Here is a 21480-nt window from a genome sequence, read left to right as displayed (position 1 = left end):
GACAATACCACCACCTAATATTTTTGTCATAACGTATGTCTAGACTGACAATACTTTTCTAAGACTGGTATATAGCCCATTATCAGTACTTGCCATTTCTGTTCTTTGTTTTCTTTGACTCGAACATTTTTGAATGGTTGAAAAGTAACAATTTTGGCTGTCTGTTCAGATGACTTGTCACCAAATGGTATTGTGATACTGTGGAGGAAAAAAAAAGGAATTTTAAGTACACTTTGATTTTTATAACCCTATACACATCACCTCTGTAAGAGATACACCTCAATGATAATCTCTTTTGTAGTCAATATTCTATGGATTTCTTATTCATTATTTAAATTTATGATGTTCACCTACTAGATTAAAAAGATGTGAAGGATTTGAAAAATTGTCTCTCTAAAATCAAATTATGAGTGGGGAAGTACACTTTGCAGGCAGTTAATAAAGACAAAATGTAGAATAACCTTTTTACATTTATAAAAGTGACATAACCAGTACAATCTGAACATATTTGTTGGCTTCCTTTGGCACAAGTACGTTTCAGAAGCTATTGACCCTCCAAAAGAATTCTAGCTGCTTTAGAAAACACGCTTAGTTATTAAGTTTGCAAAAATATTTTGTAGAGTTTACTTACACAACACAAATTTTTGGTATAGATATACTTGCTATGCAGACTGAGCGCAACCCTTTTTCTTGGCAGCATGTGCATTTCAGCTGGAACTTCTAGTGAAAATACAGTTACAAGAAACAAGTTTCTTCGTTAACACACCTTGTTTCTCCTCTAGTGGAACACTGCTTATTTAAGCAAACAGCTCTTTCAACCCTTTTGTCATGTAGACAGCAGTTGTGTCTGCAGCACAAGGGTAGCTTTCCCAGCAAACCTTTTAAATTGTAGACACTCTTATGCAAATAATCCCCAACTATTCAGCACAGCTCTGTAAAAAGTCTGTAGTTATTGGTTTCAGAGCTGTAAAAGAGCTCGCTGGATGTGCTACTAACTCTGAAACAACCAATGAGACTTCAAATATCCTGCAGTTAACTGTTTGATCCTTTGTGTAAGAACGGAGAACACAAACCAGAAATGCTGTGTTTACTGTAAATATGTCATTCTGCTACTGAGCTCAGTAGGTGCTAAATATCATTTATTGTCCTCTTCTTTCTCATTTCAGTCAGGAGTAAGTGAACCTAACAGCATCTACAAATACATTCATGCGGCCCCATACCATACCAAATGCTGCTCTTTTGTGACTAGGGAAAGGTTTTGGGTGACTCAGAACATGTGTGACATCTTCCTAAGTGAGCCAGAAGCTTTAATCCCTGCTCCAGCAGGCAGGAAGAGTCCTGCAGTGAGCTGATGGGCCAGCAGAAAAGGTTCAAACGTGTGTTATAAGGTCTTTTACTCTACGTATGAATAAGCTATTTTGCTTCCAGAAACAGAATGTGGGTTCTTACCTGCTATCTGCAAATAGGGCTGTCAGCACTGATGTAAGGAAATCAGTGCTGAGTATTTATATCAATAAGCAGTTTCCCTTCTACGAGCAAAAGTGGCAAAGATCCACTCCTGGTTCTTTCAATTTCTTCTTCGCAGTGTCAACGCACAGCTTAGAAACTTTGGGGAAAGGTATATAATTAATATAAGTTTGCAGAAATATAAGGGAATACAAGACCCAGCAGGCAGAGTTCAGTGCAGTAGGTGTCTCATAACCTTCACCTATAAATCAGGATCAAGAGGTCTGAGAGATCAAAAGATACAGAAGACTTTAAGCCATAGCTGGAAACAGCCTGAAATCAGAAAGATTTGTCCAAGCTTCAAAAGATGAGTGGTCCTGCAGAGTCCTGCAGATTGTACGTACAAAGTTACCTTTTTAGGGTTTCCCAACTCTATACACCAGACATGCATATAAGATTGCAGCCCACTATTTCAGTCACGTCACATGTGAGTTTTCATCTACGGTAAGAAATAATCTAAGAAGCACAGAGCATTTACAACACATACTATAAACAACATTTTGAATTAAAATTTTGTATGAGAGGTTTAAAAGTACCACTACCCCTTTCTTCTGTCCTTTTCAGCAGACAATTAATGTTTGTAACAATGAAAAATGATTAACACCACACTGTTAGTTTTATTTCATCAAACATAAAATGTGAAGTCTGTGGAATTCCTTGCTTTGCTGAGGTCTTGGTTGCAATTTAAGCAATAAAGAGTCATAAGCAAAACAGTATCTTTGGACTGAGAGGCATAAGAGGAGAAATATTTTAGTCCTCAGTATTACTGCTCCATGGGGGTATTTCTAGTGTTGCTCCAAAAAGAACTATCCACAGTATGTAGTGTATGACGTGAGCACCCATTAGGCTTAGAAGCCGACTGAAATCTTTCAGGAGCCAACAGCTGGGCAAAAGATGCGTTAAATCAGGGCCAAGGCAGACGGCTGAGCCAGTTCTCTGAGCCCCGGGTGTGTTTCCATCAAGGCTGGCACCCCACTTTAGAATACTTAGAAACCATTAAAAGACGCTGTTTTTCCTCCTTCTTTCTTCTATAGCATATGGAAGGGTGATGCTCTGCAAGGAAGTGCCAAGATGACATTAGTAATGCCATCATACTTGGTTAAACCTGTGTGTGTTGAACATTACTTATTCCCCTGTTTTAGCTTCTACATCCTGCTCATTTGACACAAGAGGTACCATCTAAGGTGAAAAACCCTGAAGAAAGGGACACCGTAAGCACCTCACACACCTTAACGAGCTCAAGGAAGAGAAGTTTTTAGAGTTTGCAGGGTCACACAAGAGGCAGAAGAGCCTGCAGCACACCTAAGAAACTAATGAGAAAATCCGACAGAGACTCTGACTCCTCTTGCAATGCAAAAAAAAAAAAAAAAAAAAAAAAAAACCTTCTTCCTAAAAACTAGGGGCAATGCGTACAACTTGTTACAATTCAGGGCAGCCCTTGTCTGTCTGTTCAGTTCCACTCAGTTCAGGGGCTTCTCAGGTCTAAAGGACTTGGACAGGCTAGACTGCTTAAATATATATATATATATATATCTATACACACATATATATATTCTGTCTTATTTAGTATTTTTTTTCTTTTATTCTTTAATAAAAATAAAATCCTTTGTCCTGTTTAATTACCAGTTCAAATAAAGGCCGTCTTTTGGTCTTCAAGACCTTTTTAACCCTTGGGGAACTCATTTGAAGGAAGAGACCTGCATGTGCCTACTTCTCCGTGGTCTTGTCACACTTATGCAATTCCCGATTTCTGTTTTGGAGTGCAGCACGACGCCTTGGGCCTGAAACGGCCTGGGCAGCTCGGTGCTGCTGGCTGCATGCTGCAGCTGAGGCCTTGCAAAAGCACGTGAGCCGGCACACGGGGAGGCCAAGCGGTTCACACACGAGCAGCAGCCGCTGCCCTGAGGGAGGCTGAGCAAGCCAAGGGCTGGCTGCTGTCGCCTGCCCCGAAAGGCTGCTGGCCTGAGGACAGTCAGGACATTTCAGTCTGGGAGCCAGACAACTGGAGGTAGCTATGACAAAGGTCTATAAAGCCATGAATGGCAGCAGAAAGGTGAAAAAAGGGCAAACCAAGGCTTTTAAGTCACAAACGAGATGGAGCTAATTAAATTATTGGGAAAAAAGCTTAAACAAACAAGCACTTTCTCCAACCAACGCCTATTTACCTAGGGGAACTCAGTGCCAAAGGACTGTGCAGGCCTACGCCTAAGCTGGGTTCAAAAAGCAGCCAGAGAAATTTACAGGAAAAATCATCAAGTATTATCAAATACAATAATGAAGGGGCTTCAAGAAATGGTTTTGTGGTGGCCAAACACAAGGGGAAAGTACAAGCAACAAGAACCACTCTGTGCTGGCCCTGTCTTTACATCCTCCCCCTAAGCACTCCTGCGGGCTTTTAGGAACAAAGACACTTACTTGGAGGGACATCTGATCTGACCATGTAGAACCATTTTTAAATATTCCCCTGCACTTGTATAATTCATTCTTAAAAGATATTTGGATGAAGAACATTACGTACGTGTACAACACATTAATTTTTGTCACAGTCATGCTACATGCCGTAGTACAAACTGAAGCATGTATCAGTGTGCCTTCCTACAGCAGCAAAGTTATTCAGGTTAAAATTTAATTAAATAGTCAGAAGTTAAATGCCTAAAAGTTAACCACAATGAATGGTTAGCCTTAAATATAACCTCAACCACAGAAGTATGATTTCAGCATTGCCCCAGCTGAGATTATTGGTATCTCAAGTATGCAAGGGTTAGATGCTAACCCCTGCATTACTGTGTGCCTATTGTATCGAGTTAAATTCATTATCAGGCTAATTAAAGTGTTCTAAAATAATGCAGTTTCAAGAAAAACAACGCCCAAAGGAATTCCCCTACCAAGTCAATGAATTAATGTTCAAAATAATGTTGTCATTTCCATCCAAGTCAATGAGAAAAGGTAATTTTACAGGGATTTTATACATGCAGACATTTACTGCATCTTTTAAAAAATCCGTATTTGTGTTCCATTACTTCCTGCAGACTTAGAAAAAAACACTCAGTCCACTACATTTCAACGGATTTTACTATGCTGGTAAAAACACAGATTCTGTTAGCTCACTGAAGTCAGTGGAAATTCTACTAATGATTCCAGTGTGAATTAAAACAGCATGCCTTTTTTTTCCCACCTAATATTCATGTTCATCAAAACAACATTATTGTATATCCCTTTAAATAGCTACTGGGATGCAAATGGCAGTAAAGGAACTACATACCGCAGCTCCTTTAAAGCTGACTGTGAAATGCATGGGACATTTTCTCTTCGGTATAAAATCAGAAACTCATCAAACAGACATTCAAAACCTATTTGGTAAAATCAGCACCCTTTTCTTAAGCCAGCTTCCCTAGCTGTCTAAAAGTCAGAAACCTCTTCTACTGTTCTTAACCTAGTAGCTTGCATATCTCTTATGTCCTTGTTTTCATGTTCATGTTTTAATTTCCTAGAAGCAGTTGGATATTTTAGGTTTGACAAAACGAAACTGGGAGGAGTAGCAGATATACCAGAGGGTCGTGCTGGCATCCAGAGGGAACATCCAGAGGGAAGATCCAGAGGGAACAGGATGAAGAGTTCTGAAATGAACCTCAAAAAGTACAAAAAGAAGTGAAAAAGTGTGAAAAACTGCACCTGGTGAGGAACAATGCCAGGCACCAGGATGTGCTGGTGTACACCTGGCTGGAAAGCAGCTTTGTAGGAAAGGTCCCTGGGGTCCTGGCGGACAGCAAGTTGAACATGAGTCAGCAATATGCCCTTGCCACAAAGACAATTTAACGGCATCCTGGATCGCATTAGGTAAAGCATCGCCAGCAGGTCGAGGGAGGTGATCCTTCCCCTCTGCTCACCACTGTCTAAGTCATGCCTGGAGAGCTGGCTCCAGTTCTGTGTGCTCACAAGAGAGATGTGGACACACTGGAGAGAGCCCGATGCAGGGCCACCAAGATGATGAAGGGACTGGAGCATCCTTCCTTTGAGGAAAGGCAGAGAGACCTGGGACTGTTTTAGCTTAAAGAGAAGGCTCAGGGTGATCTTATCAAAGTCTGTAAATACAGGGAGAGTACAAAAACAGGCTCTTCTCAGTGGTGCCCAGTAACAGAACAAGGGGCAGTGGGCACAAAGTGGAACATGGGAAGCAGAATCTGAATATCAGGAAACACTTTTTCACTGCGCAGGTGACCGAGCGCTGGCACAGATTGCCCAGAGAGGTTGTGGAGCCTCCCTCCTTGAGATATTCAAAAGCCACCTGGACATGCTCCAGGGCAACCTGCTCTGGGCATCCTGGCTTGAGCAGGGGGGGTTGGATCTGAGGACCCTGAGGTCCCTTCCCACCTCAACCATTCTGTGCTTCTGTTTACAAAAATACTCAAGAAAAGCTCTCAATTCTCAAAAAGAGGTCTCAAAACTATCTTGCTATCTAAAAGGTAAAGGATTTTTTTTTGAATAGTATTTGCAGCACCACTTCCAGAACAGTGATCTTCCACTTAACAGCAAACAGGAGGTAATTGCTCCTTCAGAATGCTTCTAGTTAGGGCCATAAAAGAGGTGTAAAGAAGGTAGCCGCTTCCCTCCCCCCGCTAAAAAAGAAACAAAACCCAAAAAAACAACCTGGTTTCTGCTCTATTTTAGAGTATTCAGATTAGTTTTAGTTTCAGGAGTTATTAAAAACAGAATTACTCTTTTTGTGCTTAAGAAATTGCGTACTAAACCTGTTGCCGCTCTTGAGATCAAATATGAATCTATGAGTTATATAATATTTTCCCCTCATTGTTGTACTTTTTCAAGGCTCTCAGCCATTTCAAGCAAAAATGGAAAAGATCTGATACAGTACCGTAGAGCATACTGTATTGTTGAGCACCTCTTTTTTTTTTCCACAACGAGGGTGGTGAGAGACTGGAACACGTTGCCCAGAGAAGCTCTAGGTGCCCCATCACTGGAAGTGTGTGATTACTGTCAGGCTGGACAGAGCTTTGAGCAATATGCTCTAGTGAAAGATATCCCTGCCCAAGGCAGGGTGGTTGGACTAGATGATCTGTAAGGGTCCCTTCCAACCCAGACCATTCTGAGATTCTATACTTAGGTAAAAGGACATTAGATGTATGAAAGCCTGTGTACTGTGTTTACCTTTAGCTAATACAGTAACCCCACTAGCTTTATCAAAATCCCTCATACCATGAACATAAATACATCTTTTTTTGATATGGGCTTTGTTATTGGTATTACCTAAACCAACTCTGGGTCCAGGTGTACCTAGTGCAGCAGTCTACTTTTAATCATTAGTGTCAGCACCTGAAAAAGGTGCACATTCGGTACATTTTAAAAAATGACACAGGTATTAGAACAAATAAAATCACATGTGAAAAAATGGCCTGCTTGTTGTAGGGACTCCAGTTAATCAGTTTAGGTTTGGATTTTTTTTCTCCTTATTCATTCAATTGTCATGTCTTGACACTTTCAAAGAGTTAGTAAGCTAGCATAGTCAAGAGTTTACTTTGTCACAACACCAGATCCTCTCCCTGAAGCTTCCCAAAATCTAGATCTCAACAGAAGAAAGCAATGGTAGGTATAGACAAACACTTAAAACCGACTTTGAAGCCAGTAGAAGCACGTTATTGCCATAGAAACAGCCCATCTTCCATAGATGTTTCCTTCTAGAGCGGCCCTAAGTGACTAGTGAAGAGTACGGGCTGGTTTTCAGTACGTGCACTGAGGTGTAATGGCAACAGCTTGGAGTATCCACAGAACATCGGCTCATGAAAACGTTGGTAAAACGCTTCAGCTTTCCCTCACCACCTTAGCCACCCCTAAGCCCCCAGCCCCACACGGATCGGCCGCTGCCCTCACGCCGCCAGCGCGGCGGCCCCACGAGCACCGCGCCGCTGCGGGCCGAGGGCGGCCCCTCCCCGCCCCTTCCCCCGAGGGGTATTTAAGGGGAAGAGCGGGGCTCCGAGGGAGTTGCCTCTTTCTCCCCCCGTTAAAAAGAAAAAAAAAAAAAAAAAAAAAGGTTTCTCCAGTGTTTGCGTTCTCAGAAGTTGGTATTATTATTTTTTTTGTCTTAAAGGCCTCGGCCTCGTTTGTTTTTAAGTGTGTGGGCGCTGCCTCGGCTCCGGTGCACGATGGTGAGTTGCGGGGGGAGGCAGGGACGGGACGGGACCGCGGGCGAGGCGAGGGGCTGCGGCCGTTGGCGGGGCTGCGGGAGCCTCGGCGGGGCATGGCGGCGGCGGTTGAGCGCCCGGTCCTGTCCCTCCTGGGCCGAGCCACGGGGATCCCCTCAGCCGCGGTAGCGTCGCCTTGTAGCGCAACCCCAGGGCATCGCTGTCATTTTTAATACCCTCAAGGTTCTAAAACCTGAGAAAGCGGGGGGGGGGGGGGGGGGGGAGTGGTAATTCTAGGGGTGCCGCGAGGAAAAATGAAATGGGGTTGTGCTGGGGAGTGAGGGGAACGTCCTCCATCAGCCACGGCCAGGCGAGGGCTCGGCGGGCGACCATTTTGTGGCGGCCGTGCCGGGGCGGTGTGGCCGGGCGCCCGTCGTGCCGATCCGCTCCATCCCGCCGCTAGGGCTCGGCTTGACGCCCTCGGGTTTGGATCGGCTGCTTACCTGCCGGCGGGCTGCTGCTGGCGGCGCTCTGCCGGCTCCCTGCGGCCGGCCGCGTTACTGCCTGGCCTCGCCAGGCGCCGCCGGCGTGCACGGCGCTGTTCCCGTCTTCGAGAAATTTCTGTGTGACCCGGCCCACGGTTAGGGCGGAGGAGGCGGTGAATTTGGTGGAGTTAAACGCCGGGAGAGGCGGCGGTGAAGGGGGAGCTCCTGGCAGGCTGTCCGTGCTGCCCGGAGCGGAGCCGGTGCGGAGCCCTGGGGTGACTGAGGGGCATTTGGGCAGCAATTGCTGCGATTCGGAGTTGAGAGAGCTCTGCCCTAAGCGAATGGTTCTGAGTATCTTCCATGGGGGTATGTTAAAGAAAAACTTAGTACTGGTGGAAGGGGTTGTGTGCCCTCACGGCGGAACCGAGGGGCGGGCAGCTGAATCTCTCAGCTGTGTTACTTCCCAAAACATTTTTTTCTTTTTCGGGCTTTTATTTGAAGAACTGTATTCGCTACTGTAACGCAGGCGCTTCGACAACACCGTAAAAGTGCGACTTTGCGCCTTTCAAGGCTCGTTTTTTTTTATCCCCCCGCAGTTCTTATCCGCTCGCAGTACTTGACCGAGGGCTCCCCCTGGTGCCCGCCGGGCGCCGCGCTGCCGGCCCCGCCGCCATGTTCTGCCCTGCGCTGCCATGGCAACTGGCGGCCTGCGCGGCGGGGCTCGGGAGGCTTTAACCCGCTTATTTTAGATAAAGATGTGCGAGGTCAGGGCAGAAGCAGCCTGATAAATCAGGGAGCTGCCCTGCTGTGCCCGAAAGGGAAGGTTTCCCTCCCCTAAACGTGGGTGTGATGGGGTGATGCTTGTAACCCACTTCAGCTGTTTGGCGTTTGCACAATGTGGAGGGTAAATTGGTTAACTTCACCTTGGGATGAGGGAAAGGGAAAAAAATTAATCCCAATAGGTTGAAAACTGAATCGGCTGAGTCTCTCCACACATAGAAATTAGCTTTCCAAGGTACTTCATGAATGAGGTAGATCATCCCCCACTGGAGGTATTTTTGAGTGGTTGGGTCACTTCAGCTAATGCTGTAACTTCAGGGTACCTAACTCAATTTCAGCCTTCTTCCAGTTCTAGGAATTGGAAGTGGGTTAGTCTTTGGACACTGATTCAGCAGCAGCATTCATTGCCTATAGTATGCATAAAAGTACAGTTGTGTACATAAGGCTACATAAGGTAGTAAAATAATGACATTTTATGCTGGTAAAACAAGGGTGATGCCTTGTTGGAAGTCTTCAGTACTATAATGCAAAACTTTTGTCAATTCAGAAGTAACTTTGAAAGGAGGATTTTGTTTCCTACCTTCATGCTATTAAGGCTTTTTCACTGTGTATTCATCAATAGCTCCTTTTTATGGTCTGAGAAATACAAGAGGGTAGATTTAGAAGAGCTATTCTAAATAAATTCTTTAATATGAGGGTGATGAGGGACTGGCACAGCTTGCCTAGAAAAGCTGTGGATGCCCCATCCCTGGAGGTGTTAAAGGCCAGGTTGGACCGAAACCCTTGGCAACCTGGTCGTGGTGGGAGGTGTCCCTGCCCATGGCGGGGAGGCTGGAACTAAGTGATTTTTAAGGTCCTTTCCAACCCAAACCATTCTTTGAACTTAAAGCATTTCTTTTGATGTTGAAAAGCTTGCCAAAATGCCTGAGTAACCTGTTTGCCCCTTTGGGTATTTAATGTGCAGAAGGGTTAAAGTGTATTTTCTTTGAGTCGTTTTGCATCATTATTGTGAGAAACTAATGGGGTACTTCCATGTTGGCCAAGGCAGTCTCTTACATGCATATCAGCAGTATCTGAATGCTGACCCTGTGCTCTTGTGGTGATTCTGCCTCTCCTGGGTGCCTGTGGTGTGAGCTGTTCCCTGTTTGAGATTGCTAGAGAACTTACACAGCAAAGTGAATATTTTCTTTTGGCCTTGGTCGCTGAAACAGATCCAGGAAGAAAGAAGAGTAGAAGCCAATGGTTAGGTCAGCTTAAGGTTGCTGTGGAGTTGTGGTCTAAGACTTAGTTCAAATGCTCTATAGCTGGGGGCATAGTCGAGGAAGTGCTATCCTCTTGCTCTGTTCTTGCCCATGTGCTGCTTTCAGGCTAGAACAAGTGTTTACATAACTACAGAACTAGAATGGATCGGATGTGGATGTGTCTGAAAACTACTACCATTTTTCTCCTGTGAAATGTCAGATCCAGTTCCTTGTGTGGTGGGTGGTAGAAAGAACTGTCCTGGTTCGGAAGGAAGGAAGGGGGGAGAACTGCCCTTTTTCTGTTAACAATAGAAATAATATTACACAACCTGTACTGCTGTCTAACAGTGGAAGATGTGGTCTCCAACTTTACTGGAGGGTAAACAGAGTTCTTGGAAGACAGAACTCTTGAGAATTCAGCAGTATAAAGCATAGTGATGTAAGAGTATAATGAGAACAGTATCTTGGGTGTGATTGAACTCAGGTAGGAACTCAGATACTCTTTAAGGTCTAGCTTTGAGATGGTATTGAACTGAATTAATGGCTTATTGCCTCTCAGAAGAGGCTGGATCTTTTCCGTTTCACCTTCTGCATCCATTGATTCTGAGGTGGATCTGGTGCTTTTCTGATAGCACAGTAGGCTGATTCCCTTGTCTAAAACAGCAGAATACTAATGTGGTCAAAAACTGTTCACTTAACTCAATTTTGCAAAAAGATTAACATTATGCCCGCTTAATTTGAACTGGGTACTGTTGAACTTGTGCTATGGAGGAGTGAGAAGAGATCGATTCAGCTCTGCCTTCTAGGGATAGTGTGGTGCTAATTTTGTTCAGTCACACTGAAATCACACTTCTGGAGGGCCAAATACTAGTTTTGGTTTTGCTTAATTGTTGGTTGAATCATGTGCCACATGGTTTGGTTCTTGTAACTTTCTCATTCCCTTACTGGGTATCCAAGTTGAGTGTATACTGATCACTCACAGCTGCAGTTTAGACAATTGCATTGAACATGTAAATTTTTCCATTGAAAAATTGGGTGCTAGCTATTGCAGGTCATTAGGTTTCAAAGCATCAATAACTATGGCTACATAATCAAAAGATCTGAATATCTGAAATAGGAATAATGCCACACCAGCTGAGTTGTGAGGAAAGGCTTACTAATGTTTTAAAATGAATTAATACAGAGGGATGAGTAACACTGAGGTGGTCAGAGTAGTTTGTTCTAATAGCTAGGAAGAGCATGGCATGTGGCTAGAACCATTCATTCAGGAGAGAAGATGAGGGGCTGAAGTTTCAGGTGCCCATGTCGTATTTCAGTTCTTGTAAATACCTTTTTTAAATGCACTTCAAACCTTAGGTAGAGTATGGAGCACATCTTGGCAGCATCATTAACAAGAAGTGGATTGCTTGTCTGTCTGAACAGTTACCTCAACAAACAATTGGGTATACTCTTTCCTCTCCACTGGATCAATCCTTAACTTTGAGGCTGTGACACCTTTTCAGGCCAAAAGGGTGTGTGTGAAGTCTGGGTGTGCAAAGCACATCATGACTGTAGTTGCACTAATCTTCACATTCTTTGCCGTTCTTTTCTATGTGCAATGCATGTTTAGCATCTTGCTTTGGTGTAGAGTGCTCGGTAACAAGTCTGTAGTCATTCATGTTCCTCTTTAGGCAAATTCATTACATCGCTTTTCTGATGTGTGAATGTTCCATTAAGATCTGGTTACCTTCCTCTTGACAAGTTGTTATAACCCTGTGTCTGTGCTCCAAGCCTGTTTGTAAGCTTGACCTGTGACCAGGAATATGATGGGCTTTGCTCTGTTGCATAATCGATTCACAGTAGATTGTGTCTTAAAAGAATTTAACAATTTCTTGTTTACGTCTGAAAGGAATTTTGTAAAGTTCTGAAATTAATGATTTTGGAGTTTTTACTGTATGTCTATCTGGTAGTAGCAACACTGGTCATGAAGCTTCTAGTTGGGCGAGACGACGTAATGTAGCCTGGTTTGGGTCTAGAGTTAAGGTTTAAAACTTCAGAGATGCTTCAAAGTTTTGTCAAGATGAATATTCTATTTGCAGTAGATACAACTCTACTTCCTTCAAGTGATTGGAAAGGTGCTACTGATATGTGATCTCAACCTATATCTATAGGAAGTTGCAGCCCTATCTAGAAGTGTACTATAACCTGACTGAAATACTTGTTTAATTTTTTTCAGTCTGCAAATGCAGAAGCGCAGTGTGCAAGCCTCTCAGAGGATAATACCAATTTGTCAACAACCTGTCAAGGATATGTTTTACCAGAAGGAAAAATCATGCCAAATACAGTCTTTGTTGGTGGAATCGATATAAGGGTATTTATATACTTTTAATTTTTAAGACGTGTATAATGCACTTTAGTGGGAAGGGAATAGGAATTTAACTCCTGGAGTTGAACTAAAGATTTTTTTTTACCCATATCTTTTAGTAATCTTAAATAACTCCAGTATCGTAAGAGAATTTTGAAACAGGTAAATAAGCTTATTTTTTGAGAACAGTGGGAGATGGATTTAAGACTGATACTTCCTGCTTGAAATCTAAACAATTGAATGTGTCTGTAGAAGTTCAAAACTTTGTTTCTTTTAGATGAATGAAGCAGAAATTCGGAGTTACTTTGAACAATATGGTACTGTGAAAGAGGTGAAAATAATCACTGACAGGACTGGTGTTTCTAAAGGGTGAGTAGAATGTGGGTAGTTGCTGCGTATGTGGGTGCAATTCTAACATAGATAATGTGAGCAGATACTTAGCAATGCACTTGAAATGCTTAAGCCTTTTTAACAGTAGTTGTAGTTTTCTGTTGTGGTGAATTAAAAAGCAGTAAAACGTAAATCTAGATTGACCCTAAATCTGTATAATCTTATACTTAGTCTTCAGTGTATCTGTACAGGGAAAATAGCCTTATTGTCACTTAACAAATGGAAGCAAATCATGACGCTTGTAGAATGCTTGTGCAGGCTGTTCTTTCACAGGATGAAGTTCTGACTCATCTGGTAACTGTAGTAGTTAAATACAATCTGGAGAGAGTTCACTGTGGTGATGCTACACTGACTGAGAGAAGGGGTAGGCTTCCTTCAGGGCAATCAGGCTGCACTCTTTGGATGCTCAGGGATAGGTTAGAGAACCAAACTCCTCGGCGTAAAGGGTGAAACTAAGATGGTAGAAGCTTAGAGCAAGGGGAATTCTGACCAGATGTATGGAAAAACTTAGCGGTCTGTCTTACAGAACTTTCAAGTGAGGATGCTCAGGGCCATGCCCAGTTGTTCTTGGGAAGCTCTCAGAGCTTTGAAGTTAGTCCTGCTTTGAGAGGGAGACTTCTTCTGGAGGGTTCTTCCCACTCAATTTTTTTCTGATTCTATGAGCAGATTCCAAAAAGTTGCACGTCTTTTCCCCTAGATATACGTAGTAATGAATGAGCTGAAAATACTGTTCTCAATGACAACTAGCAAGGGACTTGGAGTATTCCAAAGTGTATTTACTGTAGTTATATGTCCCGATTATTGGTAGTGGATTGGCATACTCCATTGATTGACACTACTCTTCCTGTAATTCTCTGAAACTGAGTGTTTCCATATTACAGGCTTAGATATAAACTAGGGAGTAGTGGAATAAACCGAAAGCCTCTTCTGGAATCACATCCCCCACTGGTGTCACTGTCCCTGTAGTGTCTCCTTTCATCCAAACCTCTGCACTAAATACAAAATTTGATACATCACTAATTAAAGGAGCTTTTGACTTTCTGATGCTAGTGATGTCAACAACATCAAACATTCGTTTGAGTAACTGAAATGAGAGAATAACCTTTAAATTGACCTCATAGTGTTATAGAAACTAGCATTTAATTCCTTTTGGTTGGCCCAGTAGCGTATGCTGTTAGTCAGCAGTAAATGCGTTTTAATGTTGAATTATTGAACGTTAATGTCCTACCTGATACTTTGGAATATACTTTAGAATAACGCACCTGGCACGTAGTTAATGCTTTTAACTGGTTTTGTTCAAATAAGTTAGACTCGAATTTGTTTCAGCTGCTGGTTATTGAATTACCTGTTTTTGCTTTCAGGTATGGATTCGTATCATTCCTGGACAATGTGGATGTTCAGAAAATAGTAGAAGTAAGCTCCTTACATCTAAATTATATGAAGAAGTTTCTGTATGAAGGCTTAGGCATGTTCAGGGGAAACAGTCATCTACCCCATAGAGTAAATTAGGGCAAGGAAAGATTAGAGCTGCCCCAAAAGTAAACCTGTTAAAACATCTGTTGCTGTTGCAGTATAATCTTTGTATATTTAAGTCAGAAAGAAAATGTAGTCCTAGCCTTGGTGTGATTTGAAGTCTCATATCATTTTCTTCCTAGTCATTCTTACTTGCTTATATGCTTGAAAGCCTCATGTTTTTCAGCTGCTTGCTTTCTTTATTGGATGATTATCATAGAACTCTACTTCTGTGAGCTTCATTGGGAATAACAGTAATACAGAAAACACAGCATTCGTTTCTTATTGCAGTCTCAGCAGTTGAAGTATGATTTTCTTTTACAGTACTCATGCATTTGGGCTTTACCTGGTGTGCAAGTATTTTCGAAGTCTGCTAGGCTACAAGATTCAACTGCTAACACGTCATGGCTTCCCTGTAGTTCATGCAGGAGATAAAGGGATAGAACTGTTACAGCCCTTCTGTGCTTAGATCTTGGTATTGGAGAAATATTTAAAAGCTTAACTATTGTAAGCTAGTCAGCACTTCTGAGGTAAAACTCTTTGATTTGGTTCTGGTAGATTTTAGTAGGTCCCAAACAACTGGCAAAGCTTTGTTCCCCATCTCCCTTCCCAACCTGAGTGCAATAACTGAAAATAACACTTCAGTGTTTGTTTCACTGGAATACTTCAGAAAATTCCCTTTTCCCTGGAGGCTGAACAATTCCTTACTTGTTTCTGAAGCTATCAGACAGGGAAGTGGATCTTAAGGACAACCCCTGATAAGTACGCCAGATGCAGTTTTCAGTGATACGTTCAGCTGTGTTTGCTGGCTATATAGCTCCTCCAGGGGAAGAGAGAAAACACTTTGACAAAGGGAAAACCAGGGAAACTCAAACAGGACATTCTTAATTCTCGCTAAGAGACTTCAAAAGCTTACTGTTCTTTAACTTTCATGGTGTGATGACGAAAATACTGCTGTATCAAGCAACTGACTTTCTGAGAATGCTCTCTAGCTTTTACCATGGGTTACACTTATTTTAGTAGAATGGTGTAGAATGCTCGCTCTTGAGGCAGCAACCTCTGCAGAGGCCTCTTGAATAGTATTATCAGTTGAGCCATTTATGTTGTTGATGCTCTGTGTGCACTTCTCTAAGTCTCAAAGCCTTCAGTGCATCTCTATTCGCAGTACTCACTGATGCAACTTTATACACGAGGTCTAAGAAAACCCAGAGGCCTGTGGCTGGTTTTCTTTGGTGCAAATTTCAGATGTACAGGCTGTACAAATAACTGTTACTGCCCTGTCACTAGGAAGCATGTACAGATACAATCTAGAGATGCTGACTCCTGGAGTGAATTATGAAAGGGGGAGAGTGAACGCTGTTTTGGAGCTCCAAGGCATGTGCAGAGATCACCTTGAATAAGCCATTTTGGGCCTTCTCTGTACAGGCTGCTCTCCTTGCTTTATGTGAATGAACACAGCAGAGCTTCTATGTGATTAGAAATGCTCTAGATAACTGTACTTACGTGCCCTGCTCTCTAGTTTTGTGCAACCTGGCAGTATCTGAAGTATTCTGATTCAGATCCAATTCCATCTGTAACTGCTGTGGTCCATGGTGAACCTGTACCCGCGTGCAGTGTGGAACCTTCTGCTTTGAGGGGGAGATCTGTGTACCAAGAGCTTCCTTTGCTTAGGTTGAAAGGGGGGTTGCAGGGTTCTGGGCACAACAGGACTAGGACTGTGGGAGCAAAGAAAAAAAACCAACAAACTGTCAAACGAGGTAGGTAACCCTACTGATTCGGAACATTTCCCCTCTTTTTCCTACCAATGATTTATGTTATTCTAGATCTCATTATGAGGAGATGATCAGATAAATAGGATTCTTTCTATGTCACTTATTCTGCCTGTTTTGATTATTTTTACAATCAATAATGAAATAAAGACAGAAATTGGAGAAAAAGCTTAGTGGGATGTTAGGTAAATTGCAAACTGTGTTTTCCTCTGAAGCCGGCAAATCCTTGGTGTTGCATGAGATGGTCTGTCTAAATTCTCTCAGTATCTGCACCTAATACTGACTTCAGTGTTTGGTAATAAGACTGTTAATTGGAGGCAAACAGTTCTTTGATTTCTGACAAAACATTTATTTGTACAATGTCAATGTAGCCCTCTGAACTATAACTGAGTACCTATTTTAAGTAGTGTGTGCTGCTCACACCTTCATAGGTATGCTTCTTGCCACTGTTTTGGCAAACATGATAAATGAGAACCACCTGAGGTGGGTTTTTTTTCCTTTGAAAGCGTGGAGAAGTTTGAGTGTTTGAATAAACAATCTGCATAAATCCATGTACTAAAGCAGCTTTCTGTATGCTAGACTTAAACCATAAACCACAATCTCCTAGGGGAAAAAAATTGTACAGATCCTCTTACAGTCAGTCCAAATAAGCTTTGAAGTGTAGGGGTGGTATCAGTAAGGCCACTTCAGCCTGCACCCACCAGGGAATGTTTTAGGCTTCAAGCCAAGCAGTTTCATTGAAGAATACAGACTTCTGTTTCTGCAGGGAGGAAAGCTGCCTGCAACTTTCATTGTAATCCAAGATGCTGTGCTGGCAAAACAGTACTAATCATTGAATGTCTGAAATCCTGCCTTCAATGTGAACTAGCATTTGGACAGAACCTGCAGAATGAGAAGTTGCAGGTCTCTGAGTGTTGGCTGACTACTGAGGAGTGCTTCCAGCTATGTTATCTAAAAGCCTTTCAAAAGCTTGTATTTCTGGGTTCACGTACTTGAGGAACATGTGAACCATACTTCATTTCCACTAGTGATTAGTCTGTGTGCTGCATAGATGCTTTTGGTAAAATAGCCTTGAAGCAGTATGCTTGAAGGACGTTCTGCAGGAACATGTGAAAGCTTCCCTAGGGAGAACATGGTAATGTGCAGGTAAACAGTAGTGCTTAGCCTATTTCCTTTAATATTGGGAGAACAGCTCTTAACGTGGAAGTGAAGCATTTTAGAAGGTTTGTGGGAAGGAGGGTAAGCGGCCATGTAAATAGGTTTCTAGAGAACCTAGGCTCCATGTCATTCTGTCTCAACGTACTTAGTGTGTAAAACCAAATGAAGGCTGGAATTTACTGATGTGTATCTTCAAAGTAGCAGGTGGCAGAGTAATGGGTTTGGGAAGTCTGAGTAGACACAAGGGTGTGGTGAGAGGGCTACAGGGAATTAAAGGTAAAAGATGTAAGCTGTTGAAGGGGGAGAGGAGAACGGAGGCTTTTTGAGCCTGTGTGTGAATTGCTGATACTGTGGCGTAGAAATAAAGTACAGTCTCTTTAAAATCCAACCGACCACCTCACTGATTCCCCAGCTTATGGAATAACTTATTTTTCAGTCACAAATCAACTTCCATGGCAAAAAGCTGAAACTGGGGCCAGCGATTAGAAAACAACAGAATTTGTGTAAGTATATATGAAGTCAGATTACAAGTTTAGTTTTTCTTAATTATACAATTAAGAAAATTACAATTCTTGCAATTCCTTTATCTGATGCAATGTATATATTACAATTAAACTTCAGTTCTGAATTTTGTCATCACTATTTATGTACAGTTTGGATAAGAATGAACTCAGGTTGACAGCACAATCTGTAATGTTATCTGAAGTTGCAGTACAATTAATAGAGCTGAATCTAAGAGTCAAAATGGTTAAACTTAAATTCAGATTAACCAATGAAATACTCAGTAAAATGTCTTAATACTTTGTTTTTCCTTTGCTTTAAAATAAGGTTCTTATGTGCAACCGAGACCATTAGTTTTCAATCCTCCTGCACCGCAGTTCCATAGTGTATGGAGTAATCAAAGTACAGAGACCTACATGCAGCCTCCAGCTGTCGTGAGCCCGCTAACTCAGTACGTACAGGTAAGGCTATTTGTGCCACTGATTTGGAATCGTGTTTAAGTGAAGTGTTTTTGAAAATGTAAGCACATCAACTTCTGCAATATGTTTTGAGATGCCAGTCTTCTCCTACCTGTTCATTTTTGTATTGCCTTTCCTAGTGAAGAAGCTCCTAACTTAAAATTGCTTTAAGAGAATGCAAACAGCCCTGAAAATAACTTATTCATTGAAGCAATCTCTGCATAAAACAAAATGCAGGGAGATTACACACTATTTTGAAAGTAACTGTTGAAGGTACAGGAGTGAATTAACAGTTCTTCAGTAGTCAAGTTACTTGTCACGGATCAACTTCACAAATCAAATGCTTACAGATATTTACTGTATTGCTTCCTTCCCTCAAAATAAACTGCAAGCCTTAAAATGCATTTTTTTCAATTATGGAACCAGAAAATAGCTGTAGTAATCTTCCTCCTTGCCAAACAAGAAATTGTTTTAGAACTGTTGTCTGTGTTAGGGACGCTTGTGCTGGTCACAGCAGATGCCATAACACAGTATGTCTGCAGAACACTTGGTTGGCTCTTTGGGATAAGGGATAAGCATTCCTACTGAGGTGTAGGCAGACTAATGAGTCCTGTACTGAAAATATAACCAGGAGGATTTCCAGGTTATGGTCTCATCACTTACTAACCCTGTATTGTGTGGCAGTGTAATGGGGCAATATTAATTACAAGTTGCTGGATTCTGTTCTGTATGTTTTCTGTGAAGCGATTGAGAATGCACAAGCTGTAATGACTTGCGAATATACTCCCGAGTCAGAGCTTGATATGAGCGCGTCTGCTCATTCTCTAGGTTTGGTGAAGTGAAACAGCGTAGGAGGAATTAATTCTCTTAAGTGCTGGAATGTACCTTTAACTGTTCCCTGAAGAAGCTGACAAGGTTCCAGGTTAACATTTTGTCAAAATATTTGCAGCAAAGAAATGCTGGGAAATTGTCTAAATTCTAATACTTGCCTTTGGCTCTAAGAAACTGATCTTCAGGATGTAGTTCAACTACCATGAAATAATGGTTTGTTTCAGGTCTACTTTAGAAAATTTATGGGAACAGTTATATTTCTCAAGTGACTTAAAAGATCAGGTACACATAGATTTAGGAGTTTTAGCTATACAATACAATTCAGGGTCTGACTTCTATAGGATTCTTTTAATGCCTGGAGCGCTGAAGTTCCATGGGAAATTTATAAATGTTGCTTTTAAGTAATGAAGCTAATCTGAAACAGGATTTTTTTTTGACTACACATTTTTCACCAGTTTTATAAATATGTTTATAAATATCCCATTTTTATCATTCTTCAAACTTGTTTTTTATTTAAAAAAAATCTATTTTGCAGACATATCCATACAGTTCCCCAGCTGTATTGATACAGCAGCAAGTTCCTGTAGGATATCAGCCAGCTTACAACTATCAGGTATGTAATTCTTAAAGTTGGAGCAGAAGGGTTGTTGGGTGTCTAAGTGCTATAGGTGGTTTGGAAAAAAAAAAAAAAAACCTTAAGGAAATTAAACAGATCTGTTTCATGTCATTAAATGAGTGCTGATAGTACTGAATAGTGGCAAGATTCGGTTCTAAAGAATGATCACTTAGAGTTGGTTTTGCATTCAGATGGTAAGAGTTCAATCTTAATGCCAAATAAACTAACAGCAGAGAGCTGTTGTCCAGGAATGTGCATTTACCCTGTACTCAGTATATGGGTGCAATGTGTTTCACCTGATTTCTTGACTATCCGTGGTCTGTTCATTGAAGCACATTGTGGTTTGTGGTTCTTCCCATGGTTGTGCCAAAGTCTGCAGTGGCAATAAGTTTATGAAAGGATGGTGTTCATATTCTTGTTGCTAGCTTAGTCTGTAATGCCTTGGATTAAAAACGCAAGATGTGAAATGTCGTGTGTGTGTGTATATGCTCTTACTGAGCAGTTACACTACCTGTGTAGGAAAAGAATAGGTAAAAGCTGATTGTTCTTCAATTCTTCAAGGTTCAACCACAATGGGTTCCTGGGGAGCAAAGAAATTATATTATGCCTCCGGTAAGTCTACAATTAACACAGTATTTTGCCAGCTCCATACTTAAAATATCATGCTGTTTACCAGATCTTTGTGGAATCTGGTCTATGCAGATCTGTAGTGGCTGATAGTTGTTCAGAACCTTCTACTGACACGGTATTTAGGAAATGTATGGCAGAACAGAACTACCTGTTCTGTGGTTTTACTACATACATTCTGGTCACAGAAACGTGGAATTTTAGTATGGAACAGAATTGGCTCTTTGTGAAAAGACCAAGGAGAAATAATACTGACACACAATCTGTATTTTTAAGATCTATAAAATATTGCTGCTTATTCAGAGTTTTTTTGAAAATTCGTAAGACTTCAAAATACTCATCTTCACAATATTGTTTTTTGGCTCAGAAGCTTCCAAACAGTTGGCCAGGATGCTACAGACTGTATATGGTGCAGATGGTTTGTAAGGAAATTATTTGCTTTTTGTGACTTCAAACAAGTGGCATTCACAAGAGGAAAATTACACAGTATTTCTTTAACAGGATTGTCATTGGAACTTAAACTTTTATGTGTATTTATGTTCCTCAGGTATAATACTGTATTTTTAGTACTGTTCTATTAAGAGCTAATAACTTTCAAGGTAATTCCCAGCAGATCTGTATAGACTGTGTATACAAGGTAAGTGGGGGTGGTGGGGAGCAATGTAGAAAATGGAACTTCGTATAGATACTGCTGCCTGCGTTTGTTGGACAATTTTCTCAGACTTTATTCCTGCCCACTTCAAATCATGTATACTAAGCTTTGTTTTCAGCTTCTCAGCAGAGAAGCAGCCTTTTTCTTCTTGTGGGAAGTCCATATTCCTATTAGTGAGGGTGTATCCTTGCTTTAATGGGGTCAGAAACAGACTTGAAAGAATTTAGAAGTAGCTGAAATACTGATTTTTACCCTGTTGGTCTGAAATAACTTTTGTTGAATAACATCACGGAACATGAAACAGCTGTGCTGTAGAATCACTGAATATCCCAAGCTGGAAGGGGTAAGAATCTTTGAGTCCAATGTCTGGCTCCACACAGGACTACCCAAAACCCAAGAGTTAACAATTAAATGATAGCAAGCCAAAGAGTTTTTATAGCAGGTGTGCATAATCATTTCCTGTAGACTTTTCTACT

The 21480-nt window shown here is 41.6% G+C and overlaps 1 protein-coding gene across 1 annotated transcript in view; it reads left to right on the top strand.

Moving 5' to 3' along the window:
- The window catches only part of DAZL (deleted in azoospermia like), a 54681-nt gene that overhangs the window by 30013 nt on the left and 3188 nt on the right, over positions 1-21480 (top strand). The window contains exons 2-11 of the mRNA XM_050708466.1: positions 7607-7825; positions 8001-8280; positions 8722-8882; positions 12362-12496; positions 12768-12859; positions 14242-14293; positions 17756-17822; positions 18148-18281; positions 19645-19722; positions 20287-20337. Of these exons, the coding sequence (XP_050564423.1) occupies positions 7607-7825; positions 8001-8280; positions 8722-8882; positions 12362-12496; positions 12768-12859; positions 14242-14293; positions 17756-17822; positions 18148-18281; positions 19645-19722; positions 20287-20337 (1269 nt within the window). The remainder of the gene's footprint in view (positions 1-7606; positions 7826-8000; positions 8281-8721; positions 8883-12361; positions 12497-12767; positions 12860-14241; positions 14294-17755; positions 17823-18147; positions 18282-19644; positions 19723-20286; positions 20338-21480) is intronic.

This window comes from Cygnus atratus, chromosome 2, assembly GCF_013377495.2.
Source record: "Cygnus atratus isolate AKBS03 ecotype Queensland, Australia chromosome 2, CAtr_DNAZoo_HiC_assembly, whole genome shotgun sequence".
NCBI lineage: Eukaryota > Metazoa > Chordata > Aves > Anseriformes > Anatidae > Cygnus > Cygnus atratus.
The sequence above is the reverse complement of the archived record's forward strand: the minus strand, read 5'-3'. Positions and strand labels throughout refer to the sequence as shown.